General features: G+C 54.8%; 1 protein-coding gene across 2 annotated transcripts in view; it reads left to right on the top strand.

Annotated features, from left to right (window-relative positions):
- Positions 1-13647, top strand: part of Sfswap (splicing factor SWAP) — a 65321-nt gene extending 51674 nt beyond the window's left edge. For both annotated transcript variants that reach the window (XM_026409660.2, XM_026409661.2), the window contains 4 exons: positions 4741-4866; positions 11719-11892; positions 12806-12878; positions 13289-13647. In XM_026409660.2, coding sequence (XP_026265445.2) covers positions 4741-4866; positions 11719-11892; positions 12806-12878; positions 13289-13354 — 439 coding nt within the window. In that variant the 3' untranslated portion in view covers positions 13355-13647. The remainder of the gene's footprint in view (positions 1-4740; positions 4867-11718; positions 11893-12805; positions 12879-13288) is intronic.

The following is a 13647-nucleotide window of genomic DNA, read 5'->3' as shown; positions in this document are numbered from 1 at the left end:
ATCTGTCACATTTTTTCTCACACAGCTGTCACATTGCGGGTGCCTGGTGTTTCTTTTTAGAGTCGCTGTCATCTCTCCCATAGGAAAAATGCAGATGCCCTGCACTCTTAACTGTTGAAAACCATATGCCCATTTGCCTCTATGCTGTGTCCCTGCCCAGGACATTCACATAGGCCTGGCGGCCTATGTGTGCCTGTCTGTGTTGACCTGGACCTGCCTTCCTGACAGGTGGACCTGATCATCTGCTTCCTGTCATTACACCCAGCAAAAAAAAAAAAAAACATACAAATATTGTTATTTTTTAATTAAATTAATAGCCCTGCTAACATACTTTTGATATATTTTTTTAAGCCCCAGGAATTCTGAAATTTAAAAAATTGAAAAAGTTCCTTTTGCCATTACGGAACTGAAAATATATGCCAGAGTTGACCAGGCCCCACTGCAGCACATGCAGGGATTTCTTCCCCGTTTCCTTCCCCTCTGGCTCGGACAAGCAAAAACAATTCATTGTGATCCCTGCTCAGGGGCCAGTGATGAAGGTCCCGTGCCCATCTGAGCTACGGGCTCTCCTCTGGCTCCACAAGTGGTGTGGGTGAAGCACCTGGCACCTGGGGCTGCACATGCCCTGCCTCCTAGCTTGGTGGTGTTCCTTGGCCTCAGGCTGTGCCCAGGTGGGTGCTCATGACCAAGAGCACCACCCAGCACAGGCGCTGTAGGGCTGTGGGTCTGTGTCCTTATCATGGACTGAGTGCTAACACGGTAACTTGGGGATTACTTGATCTTCCGTAATGTGTTTACATCTTAGATAAGAGGTGGGCAAGTGGCCGTTTCCTCATTATGCTTTCTGTCCGATGGTAGGCTGCCAGTTTCAGTCAAGGAAAAGAACAGCTTTATCATATCATAAAGTACATGTGATAATATCATGAAACAAAGCCTTCCAGTGAGCTCTGTGCCCAGAGCTGGCACCTGCTGAGTGCCTCTCGGTAACTGCCTCTCCTGCCTGGCAGTCCAGGCGCCCCCCTGGACCCTCACACCTGGACCCCGCCTCGTCTCTTCCTTCAGAAGATAGTGGCATGTTCCAGGGGCAGATCTGCTGGCTCCACCTGAGCCCTGCCAGCACTCTCCATTCCTGGAGCCCGAGGGGAGTTAACACACTGCAGTCCTTGGGCTGGGTGTGGCTCAGTGGTGGAGTGCTTACCGAGTGTGTGCGCAACCCTGGGTCCAACCCTAGCACCACCAAAAGCCACAGTTGTAAATAAGATAGGAAAGGATGGTGTTCTCTCCCATAATATGTATTATTGATGTGTTAAAAGACAACTAAATTTTAACCAAAATATTGAAAGTGCTAACTTCTGCCAGCTCCAAGTGCAATACTACACCAGGCACAGTGGCCCTGGCCTGTGATCCCAGCAACTTGCAAGGCTGGGGCAGGAGGATTGCAAGTTTGAGGCCAGCCTCAATAGCGTAGTAGACCCTTCTCAAAATTTTTTAAAAGTTGGAGATGGGGCTGAGGTATCAAAAATTAAAAAATTCAACACCACAGTTCTTAGCATTTCTGATTGTGGTAGGGTGCTTCAGCTGAGGTTCACACTGTGGAGACAGGTAACCCCTATAAGGTGCTGTGGGTGAGACTGGGAAGCTCTTCCTGTCCCAGCAGGTCTGTTTGTGGGCTGCTTATCTAGCTGAAGCCTCTGTCACTCAAGACATCCCAGCCATAGGTGGCTTCAGACCTCCAGAGGCAAGTTATGGCAAAAATCTTTAGTTTCACAAAACCCATTTGTTATTTCTCAAGAAGCTTGCTGGTTTGGTTTTTGTTCGTTTATTTTAATTTTTTTCGTAGTTGTAGATGCACACAATACCTTTATTTTTTATTTACTTATCTTCATGTGGTGCTGAGGATGGAACTCAGTGCCTCCATGTGCTAGGCAAGCGCTCTACTACTGGGCCCAGCCCAACCCGTTCACTGGTTTTGACAAGGTGATACTCGGCATCTTAGCCAGCACTGACTGACGTGTAAGACTTCCTCACCTGTGCTGCAGCTGGTTTTATCTGTGTTTTCATAAGGTCCACTGTTTTAATGGAAGGAAGAAGTACTGATGTAGTTCACTCGTGTAAAATTCAGTGTTAGGTGTCATTACACTGAATTAGCAAGGCTGGTGCTTGATCCTCCACTAGCCTATAAGCCTTGGTAAGCTCCCTTGGTGTTCCTCTGGTGTCTGGGGCTCAGCCGTGGGTTCTGAACAGGTCTTCAGGACTTCCCCGTGCAGAGGATCTGTGCAGTAAAGATGTGTTTTTTTTCCCAAAAGTTAGCTCCCAATGTACCTTAAGGGGGTTAATATGACTTTTTTGAAAACGACTGTATTTAATGTTCAGAAATAACTCAGGTAGGCAAAGTTGAATCAGATGTAATTTTTTTTATATTTATTTTTTAGTTATAGCTGTTGACAGGACACAATATCTCTTTCTTTCCCTTATTTATTTATTTATTTATTTATTTATTTATTTATTTATTTCTTTTAAGAGAGAGGGAGAGAGAGAGAGAATTTTTTAATATTTATTTTTTAGTTCTCGGCGGACACAACATCTTTGTTGGTATGTGGTGCTGAGGATCGAACCCGGGCCGCACGCATGCCAGGCGAGCGCGCTACCGCTTGAGCCACATCCCCAGCCCGCTTTCCCTTATTTATGTATGTATTTATTTTATGTGCTGCTGAGGATTGAACCCAGCACATGCTAGGCGAGGGCTCTACCGCTGAGCCACAACCCAGCCCTAGATGTGATCTTTACTCTCCTTACTCCCCATGATAAAGTGCACAGCAAAACAGTAAAAGATAATTCTGTGTCTCAGTCCTGTTTTTTAAAGAAGAAACCGGGTGCTTAAAGTGCCCCGGGTGGCACTGGTTAACATGCCAGCCTGGGTGGTCACTAATGTCAGGTGAACTGTGAGCACACACAGGTGCCAGGCGTCTGCACCTCAGCCTCAGCATGGGAGCTGCCAGGCAGGAGTCTCCTGGTGGTTGGGTTGAGCTGGGCTGGCTGACCCCAGCTCCCAAGTCCCCGAGTCACCTGTTGCCGAGACCTGTGAGCAGTGAGGCGAACCCCACACAGGTGGTCTGGAGTGAAAAGAGGCCACTTACAAGTGTGGCCACTGCATCCAGATAAAACTTCTGGAATTTCATCCTTGGAGAAAGTCTCCCAATGCCCTTATTTTTTGAACAGACCATTGGGATTTGTGCAAGAAGTGTTAAGGACATCTGCCTTCATTGAAGTCTCTGGATACATGGGACGATTGGCTGACAAGTGGAGTGCCTTTCCTGGCACTGAGTCATGTCACTGTGAAGAGCCCACTCGACAGAATGGAAAGCATCAAGTGTCCTTCCTTAAAGTGAGACCTGGAGAGCTCTGGGCTATTGCCCAGCTCTAAGGGGCTCCTTCCCGAGGTCGTGGAGGCTGCTGGGAGCTGCCCCTTCCCTCTGAAGAGTGTGGCTGCAGGCACTGGGCTCATCGTCTTTCCTGATCTTCAAGTGCTTGGTAGAGCTCTGTCCAGCATCCTGCAGGCGTGAAGGCTCTGCTCAACCGAATGCTTTCCCCATTCTGTAGTGCCCGGCCCAGCTTTACATACTCTGAACGAGAAGTGTGTGCCCTGAGCAGATGCACCAGCAGCCCAGCAGGAGTGCTCAGGCAGCCTGGCCTCCAGCAGACCTGACCACTGGAGCTCTCGTGGGGCACCTGGCAAGACGTCATGGGCTCTGCCTGGCCCTGGCATCTTGGGGGGAGCCCAGGGACATTTCCGACACACAACACCTTCCAGAGGTCCAGCAGAGAAGACCCTGCATCCTCCTTATGTTGGAGCAGGCTTATCAGGGCCAGGGTGCTTCCCTTGACACCAGAGGGTAGATGCCATAGTGAGCTGGTCTTCGGAACCATGTGATGTGTTGCTTTGGGTTTTTTACCATAATTAAAATGATTCAGTGAAAAACTTTTTAAGTGGCGAAATCCAGCTGCTCTTTATCTCTTTTCTGGATGGGCGGTCATGGAGAAGGCCTGGAGAGAAGAGATCCCCTGCCAGAGTATATGCTCATTGCAGACTTTTCCTGAAATGGTACTCTTGCTGAGTTAACAGTAAAAAATCCCAAAAAAAGGTGTCATTTTAACCTTGGCTGTCCCAAGTGGGAAAGGGTCTGGAGGGTCTTTCTGGCTATGTGTGGATCATGTCATGACATGGATAGAAGGAACCTTGTTTTAGACACAAGGGAAGGGCCAATAAATATTCGGGGGTGATTTTGCATCCATGAATCCCATGAACTTGGATTACTTAGCCCAGACTGTCAGCACGGCATGCTCTGGGCAAGACGAAGGTGGGGCTCTGAGCCAGCAGACCTGACATGTCCCTGCCTGCTCCTGCACAGGCCATGAGGTCTGGGGTGCCGGGCACCCAGTGCCTTTCCTCTGCAGAGGTGAGGGCCATGCCTGTGAGCGCCAGTCCTCGAGCAGGAGGAAGGAGGCCCAGCATTCTGGGCTGGCCGGGTGGCCTCCTCAGGTGTTTGGCAGTGGTAGTCTCCAAGACTGGCACCTGGGTACAGCGCTGTGGAATGGGCAGAGGCATCTGCCTCCCTGGGTGAGGCTGAAGCTGGTTGGCCGGAGTGGGCATCTGCTGTGGGCACCCTGCAGGCTAAGGCAAGAGAGAGTGCACACCAGGGGACCAGACAGCGGAACTGAATGCCACGTTACTCTGTCCAGGTCACGCTCCCGGTCCCCTCGGAGGAGAGCTCACTCCCCTGAGAGACGGCGGGAAGACAGGAGCGTCCCTACTGCCTACCGCATGAGCAGCAGCCCCGGAGCCAGCAGGAAGCGAACTCGCTCCAGGTAGGCCGCTTGGGTGTCCTGGGTAGAGGGGTCTGAAGCTGTGTCCACCTGTGTCACTAGCTGCCTAGGATGACGGCCGTAGTCTCCGCAGCAGCACTGTCACTGGGAGCACTGGGGCCTCCATGGGGCTCTCGCACAGCCTGACTTGGGAGCTGGTTTCCCTCAGCACAGCCCTGAAGCAGGACCCACAGACAACGGCTGCCCCCTTGCCAGCGGCAGGAACAGAAGGAGGGGCAGACCTCCCAACCTGGTGGCCTCGGGTGTCACGGGGAGTTGGTGCCTGGGCAGTATGTGATGGTGCCAGGGCTGAGGCTGCCACTCCCAAAGGGGCAGTGTCCTGTGGGTGCCTCCTGAGCACTGATTCAGCTGCTCCTGGAAAGCCAGGCTGGCATCCGCGTTTAGGACAGGGTGTGCTGAGCCCTGGCAAGATGGAGTCCTGGGTTCACCCCCAATGCCAAAAGATATAAAAACAGACGTGGAAGCCACCCTCCCAGACTGCCTCAGCTCGTTTCAGGCAGAGTTCTGCTCTCCGGTCAAGGACCCGAGGTAACAGCTTTTAAGAAAAGGTTGGGGCTGGAGATGTGGTTCAAGCGGTAGCGCACTCGCCTGGCATGCATGGGGCGCTGGGTTCGATCCTCAGCATCACATAAAAAATAAAAGTTAAAGATGTTGTGTTCACCAAAAACTAAAAAAATAAATATTTAAAAGAAAAGAAAGGTTTACTTTGGCTCAGTTTGGGAGGTTTTAGCCCAAGCTGTGGTGAGGCAGCACACGGTGGGAGTGCAGAGTAGAAACTGGGCCTCATGCCCCAAAGCAGAGGATCCTCCCGTCCCTTCCAGGGGTGCCGCCCACCCCCCATAGGTCCATCCTGGTAAGCAAACCTTTAGCTTGTGGGCCTCTGGGGGGTATTCCAGCACTGAATGCTAGTGGCCCCCAGCAGTGGTCAACAGTCTCCTCCCGGCCACGGGGAGTGCTATCTGGGAGCAGCCCCTTCCAGGGCTCAAGCTCATGCCACCTAGCTGATTGGCATTGTCCCAGGGCACATCTGGAGCCCAGTTGCTGCCCACCACCAGGGACAGCTGCTAGGAGTCTCTTAATAGATAGAACCTGAGCCCCTTTTCCTGAAGCGGTGCACAGGCAGAGGAGCTGCCAGCTGGCGGGGTCAGAGCCCCCTAACACACGCGCTCTGGTTACGTTTTGTGCTGTGGTGATCTTGCCAGGTATCCCGGCTACCTGGCATGTGGAACTCATTCCTGAAGCCAGCAGCGAGCCTTGAAATTTATTACCACCTCAGACACGTGAGGAGAGGATCTAAAATCTATTCCTGTAGCAAAAGATCTCTGAACACAAGAGTTCTCACTTTGTCCTCAGCTTGATTTTTACATTAAGAGGAGTGATGGACGGCGGTGGTTAAGGGTCTGCCTGCACAGGTGGGAGGCCCAGGGCCTTCCGGCATGGTCTCATGAGCTCTGAGGACCCCAGGACTGGGTTCTGACGGCAGCCCTGCAGAGGGACAGCCCTCTGGACACCTCTGCATTGCTGAGAGCTGGCATCAGAGCTCGGCAGTAGCTCTCCATGTGCCCCCACATGGCCTGAGCTGTTCCTGTCTGAGCATGGTCAGCCTGGGGGCTGGTTTTTCAAGTGGCTTGCGAGCACCCCTGTGCCCACCTTCTGCAGCTCAGGCCCACACGCATCCCTTGCTCCCCCACACACCTGGATGTGGGTTGTGGCTTTGACATGTTTGGGGAAGCCAGACCACAGCCTTGCCAGAGGTGCTTCTCCCATGCTGTCCCTGGCAGGGTGCTGCCCAGGATCTCCGCAACAACCCTGCGTGGGTGCGGCTGTGCAGACTCCCTTGTGTCACGCCCGAGACACATGTCCGTCTGTCCTTGTCAGTGATGTAGAGTCAGCCCACTCTGCTGAGGTCACTCCCGCCTGCTTCTGGATCAGGGAGAGGTCTTTGGGGTGTCCTGTGGTCCCGCAGCACCCCGTGCCAGCAGCTCTGCTAGGGTTGCACTTGGATGGCGCCTGCTCAGGCAGGTGGCTGGGCAAGAGCAACTCCCGTTGCTGCTCGCCCTTCTTCCTTAACCCGCTTGACGTCACCGCAGGTCCTAGACCTGGGGTCTGTCATCCTCGCCGGCTGAGTGGGTGCCCCTGGCCTTGTACTCTTGGATGGTGCGTTGTTTCAGACTAGGCTGTGGAGCCCTGGACCCGTCCCTGCCTCCTTGGACACGTCCTCCCACTGCTCTCCAGGCACTCTCCTGCTTTTTGGCCTGAGCTGTTCCTGGTGCTTCCTGCCTACACCCTGGTTCAGCCATCCGAGGAGAGACTCCTTATAGTGATGAGTGGAAGTTCACACCTGGGCCAGGTGGAACAGTATTCATAGGAAGTGTTTTGAGCACACTGTTGAAGCCTCTCTCACAGGGATGTTGGTGAAGTCACTTCAGCAGGGAGTTGCGGCTGCCTTATTAAAGCAGGTAACAGATGACAGTGATGGTGCTTTGCCATTGAACCTGCAGGAGGCTCTGTGCTCGGCCCACAGAGGAGTGCTTGGCCAGCAAGTGCAGGAGGTGGCAGCTGCCAAGGGGCCTCAGGTCATGAGGCCCTCCTCCCTCAAGGTAGCTTGATAATGAAAGGAAGTGTCGTCCCCATAGCAGCAACCAGGAAGTAGCCAGGAAGCCAGAGGGGAGCGAGAAGCCGGGCCACAGCCCTGGGAGCCACAGCACTGTGGCAGCCGCCCTGGGCCCAGTGGTTTTGGCAGGTCCAGGAGGTGCAGGCAGGTTCCTTCACCACGCACCACGCCATAGACCCTTAAAGAACCTGGAGAATCCCAAGCACTTGGAAATTCAGCAATATAACTCTACGGTCACTTTTGATGGAAGAAAAAATTATAAGAGCAGTTAAATAATTACCTTTTCTAGTACTGGGGATTAAACCCAGGAGTATCCCCAGTCCTTTTAATTATGAGATACCAGAATCTCACTAAGCTGCCCAGACTGGCTTCAGGACTGGATCTTCCTGCCTCAGTCTCCCACACCCGGTTGGAAGTTATTTATGTTACAAGAAAATAAAAGTGTAGAAGCAGTGATCCAGTTGAGCTTAAGAAGCCTGAAGAGGATCTGGGCGCAGTGGCCATGCCTGTTCTCCCTGTGCTCAGGAGGCTGAGGCAGGAGGATTGAGAGCTCAAAGCGAGCCTCAGCAACAGCGAGGCACTAAGCAACTCAGTGAGACACAATAGGGCTGGGGAGGTGGCTCGATGGTCGAGTGCCCCCGAGTTCATTCCCTGGTACCAAAAACAGGAGCTGAAAAAGGAACAAATCAAACTCAAATAGAAACAAGAAGGGATGCAAGAAAGACCAGAACCAGAGATAGACAGAGCCCTGGAAGAGTCCAGAATGGGAGACCCTGTGGGACAAGGAAATGAAACTCACCAGAGTTAATTCAGCAGCTTAGGTAAAGTAAGTTCCTTAAAGGAACAGATGACCAAACTGACATCAGCAGAATGACCAAACTGACATCAGATTTGGTCATCAGCAGATGACCAAACTGACATCAGATTCCCCTGGAAGTGTCACATCTGCCGAGCTTTCCACCAGGCCCCAGCCAGGCAGCCTCCCCAGCAAGACAGTCAGGAAAGAAGGGGACAGTTGCCACTCACCTCACGAGGTCATCACAGCTGACCCCTGAAGCAGGCAGGGACTCTGAGTGCCTTCTCAGGACCCCGGGTGCACTTGCAAGGGCTGGGCGCTGGGCTGGCTCAGGCTGAGCAGGTGCCTGGCCTGCACGAGGGCCAGGTTCCATTTTCAACGCCCAACAGCAGGAGGGGAGAGGGGAGGAGGTAGGGCCTTCCCAGCACACTGGCAGATGCTGACAGAGCTCTCCTCCCCAGAGTGACCCACAGACCCAGTCCAGCTTGAGCAAATACCCCAAGCTTTTTGTGGAAATTGGCACAGAAACCCTAAAACTTGTATGGAAACACAAAGGACCAGGAAAAGCCAAAACAATCTGGGAAAATAATAAAAGTGAAGGACTTTGACCTCAGATTTCAGAAACTACCAGAAAGTACAGCAGTGTGGGCAGAGGGAGGAGGTCCAGGTGACTACCTGTATGGCCACGATTGTTGCCCAAGGTGCCAAAACTGTTCAGGGAGGACAGGAAAGACCTTCCCACAAAATTTGCTTGGACAACTGCGTGTCATAATGGAAAAAAAAAAACACCCTGCCCAAAAGTTACTTCAAGGGGGATCGCCACACTGGACATAGAAACCAGAACATTGAGCTTCTGGAAGAAAACAACACGTGTGACTAAGGCTCCTTAGGATATAGAGAATGCTGTCATTATGAGGAAAACCTGTGAACCCACTGCAAGTGAAACTTCCCCTAGGAGGCACAGTTGGGACGGGTGGGCACAGTGGCCATGCCTGCATGCCCAGCGACTCAAGGGCTGAGGCAAGAGGATGGCAAGTTCCAGGCCAGCCTGGGCCACCTAGCAAGATCTTGTCTCCAAGTGTTAGGAAGGGGCTGGGTTTGCAGCTCGGGGAGCTGGGTTCAATCCCAGGGCCACAGATGTGAAGCAGAAAGGAGGAGGGAGGGAGGGCAGGTCCCAGACTGGGAGGAGAGCAGAGGCCTTGCTGATGCTTCACAGGACAGCATGTACGGAGCCCATGAGTGCAGGGGAGGTGCTCGGCCTCTTCGGTCACCCAGAAAGTGCCCTGGAGACCAGGGCAGTGTCCGCTGTGTTGGTGGACTGGACTGACTTGGTGACGTGGCCAGGATGGTGCTGGCAGGCAAAGAGTGCACTCACACACACACCCCACAGCCTCACTGCCCATTCCAGGCACTGACCACACAGCAGCTCACAGACAGCTCCTCCGGCTGTCACAGGAAGGAGAAGGAACACATGGCCCTGTGGCACTGTTCCCTCAGGCTGGGCCTCAAAATGCTGCCCAGCAGACCTGCAGAAGTCCATGCTCGTGGCTTCAGGCCATGGTGCACAGCAGAGGCCAGCTTGGGGGTGGAGTGGGCACAGACTGGCTCCCCGGGACAGTGGGGTCTGGTCCATGGCTTGGGCTCTCCACACAGCACATGGAAGACCCTGCCCATGGCCACGAGTGCCCTAGTGGTGTCAGAAGTGAACCATCAGCTTTCCTCCTGTTGGAGACTTGCCGTGCTCACAGCCCCTTTTTCTTTCTGGTGCGGTGCTGGGGCTTGAGCCCAGGGTGCGTGCCTGGCAGGTACTCTGCCACTGAGCCAGAGCCAGCCCAGAAGCCGCCTTTCAGTCATTCTGTAGCCACAGAGAGCAGCCCGAGTTGGGGCTCAGTCATCTGGCTGGCCCTTGGTCTCATGCTCCCCGGTTGTGCAGTGTTAAGTGGCTGTCAGCAGAGAGCCCCGGCCCACAGCATCCAGCACCAGCATCGGCTCTTCCTTCCTTTTGGCTCCAGGCACCGTGCCACCCAGCCTCAGCCCCTGCCCTCTTTATTTTTTGTTTTTTGAGACAGGGTCTTGCTGGTTGCTGAGGCTGGCCCAGAGCTCGCTGTCCTGCACCTGCCTCCTGCGTTGCTGGGAGGGCAGGTGTGCACGCCGTGCCTGGCCACCATGCCTCTGCAGCCGTGCCACCCCTGTGCTGACTGTGCTGCAGGCTCTCGCTGCAGCGTGGTGGCCCCAGGCCTGCTCCACCCCGGACGCTGCCAGGGAGCCCAGGCTGGCACGCAGGGGGCCCTATGCTGCCAGAGCTCCAGAAGCACTGCTGGTACTCGTGGCTTCCAAGTGCCTCAGGCTGGTGGCCCTGCTGGGCCACCTCTGGAGTCACATGCTGCAGACTGTGAACTCTGCTTATTGTTGAGCAGAAACGGCCTGAATGAGGGGTGTGACTTGGAATGAAGTGGGGTCTGGACAACCCCTGGGGTCCTTCCCTGCAGGGTGGGGTGGCCACATTGGAAAGGGCCCCGTGCCATGCTGAATCCCGAGGGAGCCAGGCAGCCACACTGTGTCAGCAGTGGCCCCAGGAGGGACAAAGCCAGACAGCGAGGTGCTGCTGCCCCTAAACCCTGTGGAGACCCCATGGGCCACCAGGAGGCAGCCTAGGAGGGACGGTGGGAGGGATGAGCCAGCCTGGGCAGTGAGTGATGTCCCTGCATAGACTCCGAGGGTGCTTAGAGGGTGCTGAGAGAAGGCCTTGCCTCCAGGGAGGACCAGCGGCACTATCCACGCCACACACTGCCTTTACCAAAAATGTGACCTCCTTGTCTTTTTCAGTGTTTCTCAAGTCATAGAAAGGGTCTCAGGACACAGGTGTGGGAGGGACTGAGTCCAGCCCAAGCTGCAGGAGGAGGTGCAGGCAGGGAGTCTGGAAAGCCTGACATGGAATTGTGGGGGTTTGGGGACCTATCTTCTGTGGGAAGCAGGAGCAGCACTCAGAGCCGAGCTGGGCACTAGATGTGGCTGGGGCCCCCCAGGGAGTGGGCCCAACAGCCTGCACCTACCTTTCTCCAGGGACATGCCCCAAAACTGCCATCCAAAAGAAATGCCAGGCCTTTGTGTCTGCAATACTTGACTTTAATGACTTTCCATATATTTTTGGAAATTCTCATTAAATTGGCATAAGTGAGAGAACAGCATAGACTGGAGGCGTGGCCATCAAGGGCCTCTCAGTGTAGGTCAGATGCTGACTACACCTCAGATGCCAGCTTCCTGCCCGAGGCCAGGCTGCCTACTGGAGCAGCTGCTTTGCACACCTCCCTAAAGCCTCGCAAGCCAGGGGTCCATCCCTCTGCCTGGTTGCAGGGTACAGTGCCCCACAGACATGTGTCGGGCCACATTCAACATGGGTCTCACCAGGGCACTTTCCTTTCAGAAGTCCCCATGAGAAGAAGAAGAAGAGGCGGTCGCAGTCACGGACCAAGGCTAAGGCGCGGTCACAGTCAGCGTCCCCGAGTAAGCAGGCGGCACTACGGCCTGCAGCCCACTCAGCACACTCGGCCAGCATCTCTCCTGTGGAGAGCCGGGGCTCCAGCCAGGAGCGCTCCAGGTGATCTGCCTCTGGGCAGTGCTCAGTGGGAGAGGGTGGGTGGCAGGCGGGCCTAGCCCCAGGGTGCATCTGCTGATCCCAGCCCCTGCTCCCCAGGCAGAGGAGGTCCCCAGGTGGCCCCAGCTTAGTGCCAGCAGGGCAAGTGACCTCTCAGGACCCTGCTGCAGGGGAAGAGTACCTGTGGTTCAGGCTGCTGAATGTTAACTGGCCAGTCCTGCACCTGCCCTTGGGAGCAGGTCCCAGCATGGGACGGGAAGAACCAGCACTGGGGGTCTGCAGCATCCAGGGAACTCAGGGCTCCTGTCGCCACAGCACCAGTCACAGGGGTCAGGGCTACTAGCCTCCCCACCAGTCAGCAGTCCAAATTGGTTGTCAGGGTACGAAACCCTGGCAAGACCCAGTGTCCCTGTCCTGGATGTAGTGATCCTCAGGTGATGGCAGACCTCACATGAGGCAGCTGCTCTTGTTCAGGTCGCAGCAGTCAAGACCCCTGCCACACCCCACACCCAACGGGCTGGGAAGGGGTGTGTGGCACTGCGGCTCACGCCTGGCGTAGGAGGCACAGGCGGCTTTCCGATGTAGGGAGCAGCAGCCACAGGCCAAGTGCAGGAGCCTGGGCCAGGGCAGGTTCAGGAGTCCCCGAGGTCCGCCCGTGGAGACTCGGCCTGTCTGCTGGCTCCCATGTTCCTCTGGTCCCATGTGTTTACGTAGCCTCTCCTGAGAATGAATTCCAAACTAGTTTCCTTATACAAACGCTGTATAAATGCTTGACTGCGTGGCCCGCGCGGCCCTGGTGTTCAGGAGAGCAGCTCCGCTTACCCTTGGAAGCCGGCCTGTAAGGGCGCCCACCCACAGTGCCCTGGCCCCTACACTACAGAGTAGGTTCAAGCTCTAGTCCCTGTCTTTGCTTTAGGGGCGTTTCTCAGGAAAAGGACGGTCAGATCTCTTCGGCAATCGTTTCTTCAGTGCAGAGCAAAATAACTCAGGTAAGTCAGGCCCTTGGGCCTCTGTCCTGGTCTCTGGAAAGGGGCCTCGTTTTCTCTCCCCTGACTCCCACTCCTGCTCCCACTTCACTCGTGCTGACCCAGGAGGGAGTCCTGGGTGGTGTCTGGCTACGCAGCATGCAGAGGCCCTGCTGGGGCTGCAGTCCCCTGGTCTCTGTTTCCAGGGCTGCCACACCGTAGCACCCTCCCCCGGTGGACCTGCATGAGGTCATGGCAAAGGAGACTTGGACGGAGGTCAAGGTTGAGAGGGGGCTTTGGCCTCAGTGCAGCCTGAACGTGCCCACAGCCCACACCCAACCTCCCAAGCCACCTCCAGCCAGTGTGTAGGCTCTGCTCCCCCGTCCCCGTGAACTCCCCGCCCAGTGGTCAGGTCCCTGTCTCACCCTGTGCAGGATCTCATGGCCAAAGTCAGAGCAATGCTCGCAGCTTCCAAAAACCTGCAAACCAGCGCCTCCTGAGGCAGCGGCCGTGGAGCCAGCCTGCCGCACGACCCGGAGCCCTGTGTGGCCCGCAGCTCGGAGCCACCGCCGCGGAAGTCGGAGTGGAAGAGCTTGCTGCTGGCAGGCCCGGGGCAGAACCGTCCAGGCTCACCGCCCAGGACTCTGGGGACAGTTGGTGGCTTTTGTAAATTAATTTTTGATGACATTTTCAGTTTAAGATTTTTGACCAGCAGTCTCTTACTTGTATATTTGTAAATAATATCATGTTTCTGTGAAAATGTATTATCAAATAAAATGGAAGAAACACCTTT

The sequence above is a fragment of the Urocitellus parryii genome, chromosome 3, assembly GCF_045843805.1.
Source record: "Urocitellus parryii isolate mUroPar1 chromosome 3, mUroPar1.hap1, whole genome shotgun sequence".
NCBI classification, from domain to species: Eukaryota; Metazoa; Chordata; class Mammalia; order Rodentia; family Sciuridae; genus Urocitellus; species Urocitellus parryii.
This window is presented reverse-complemented; position numbering and strand designations above follow the sequence as displayed.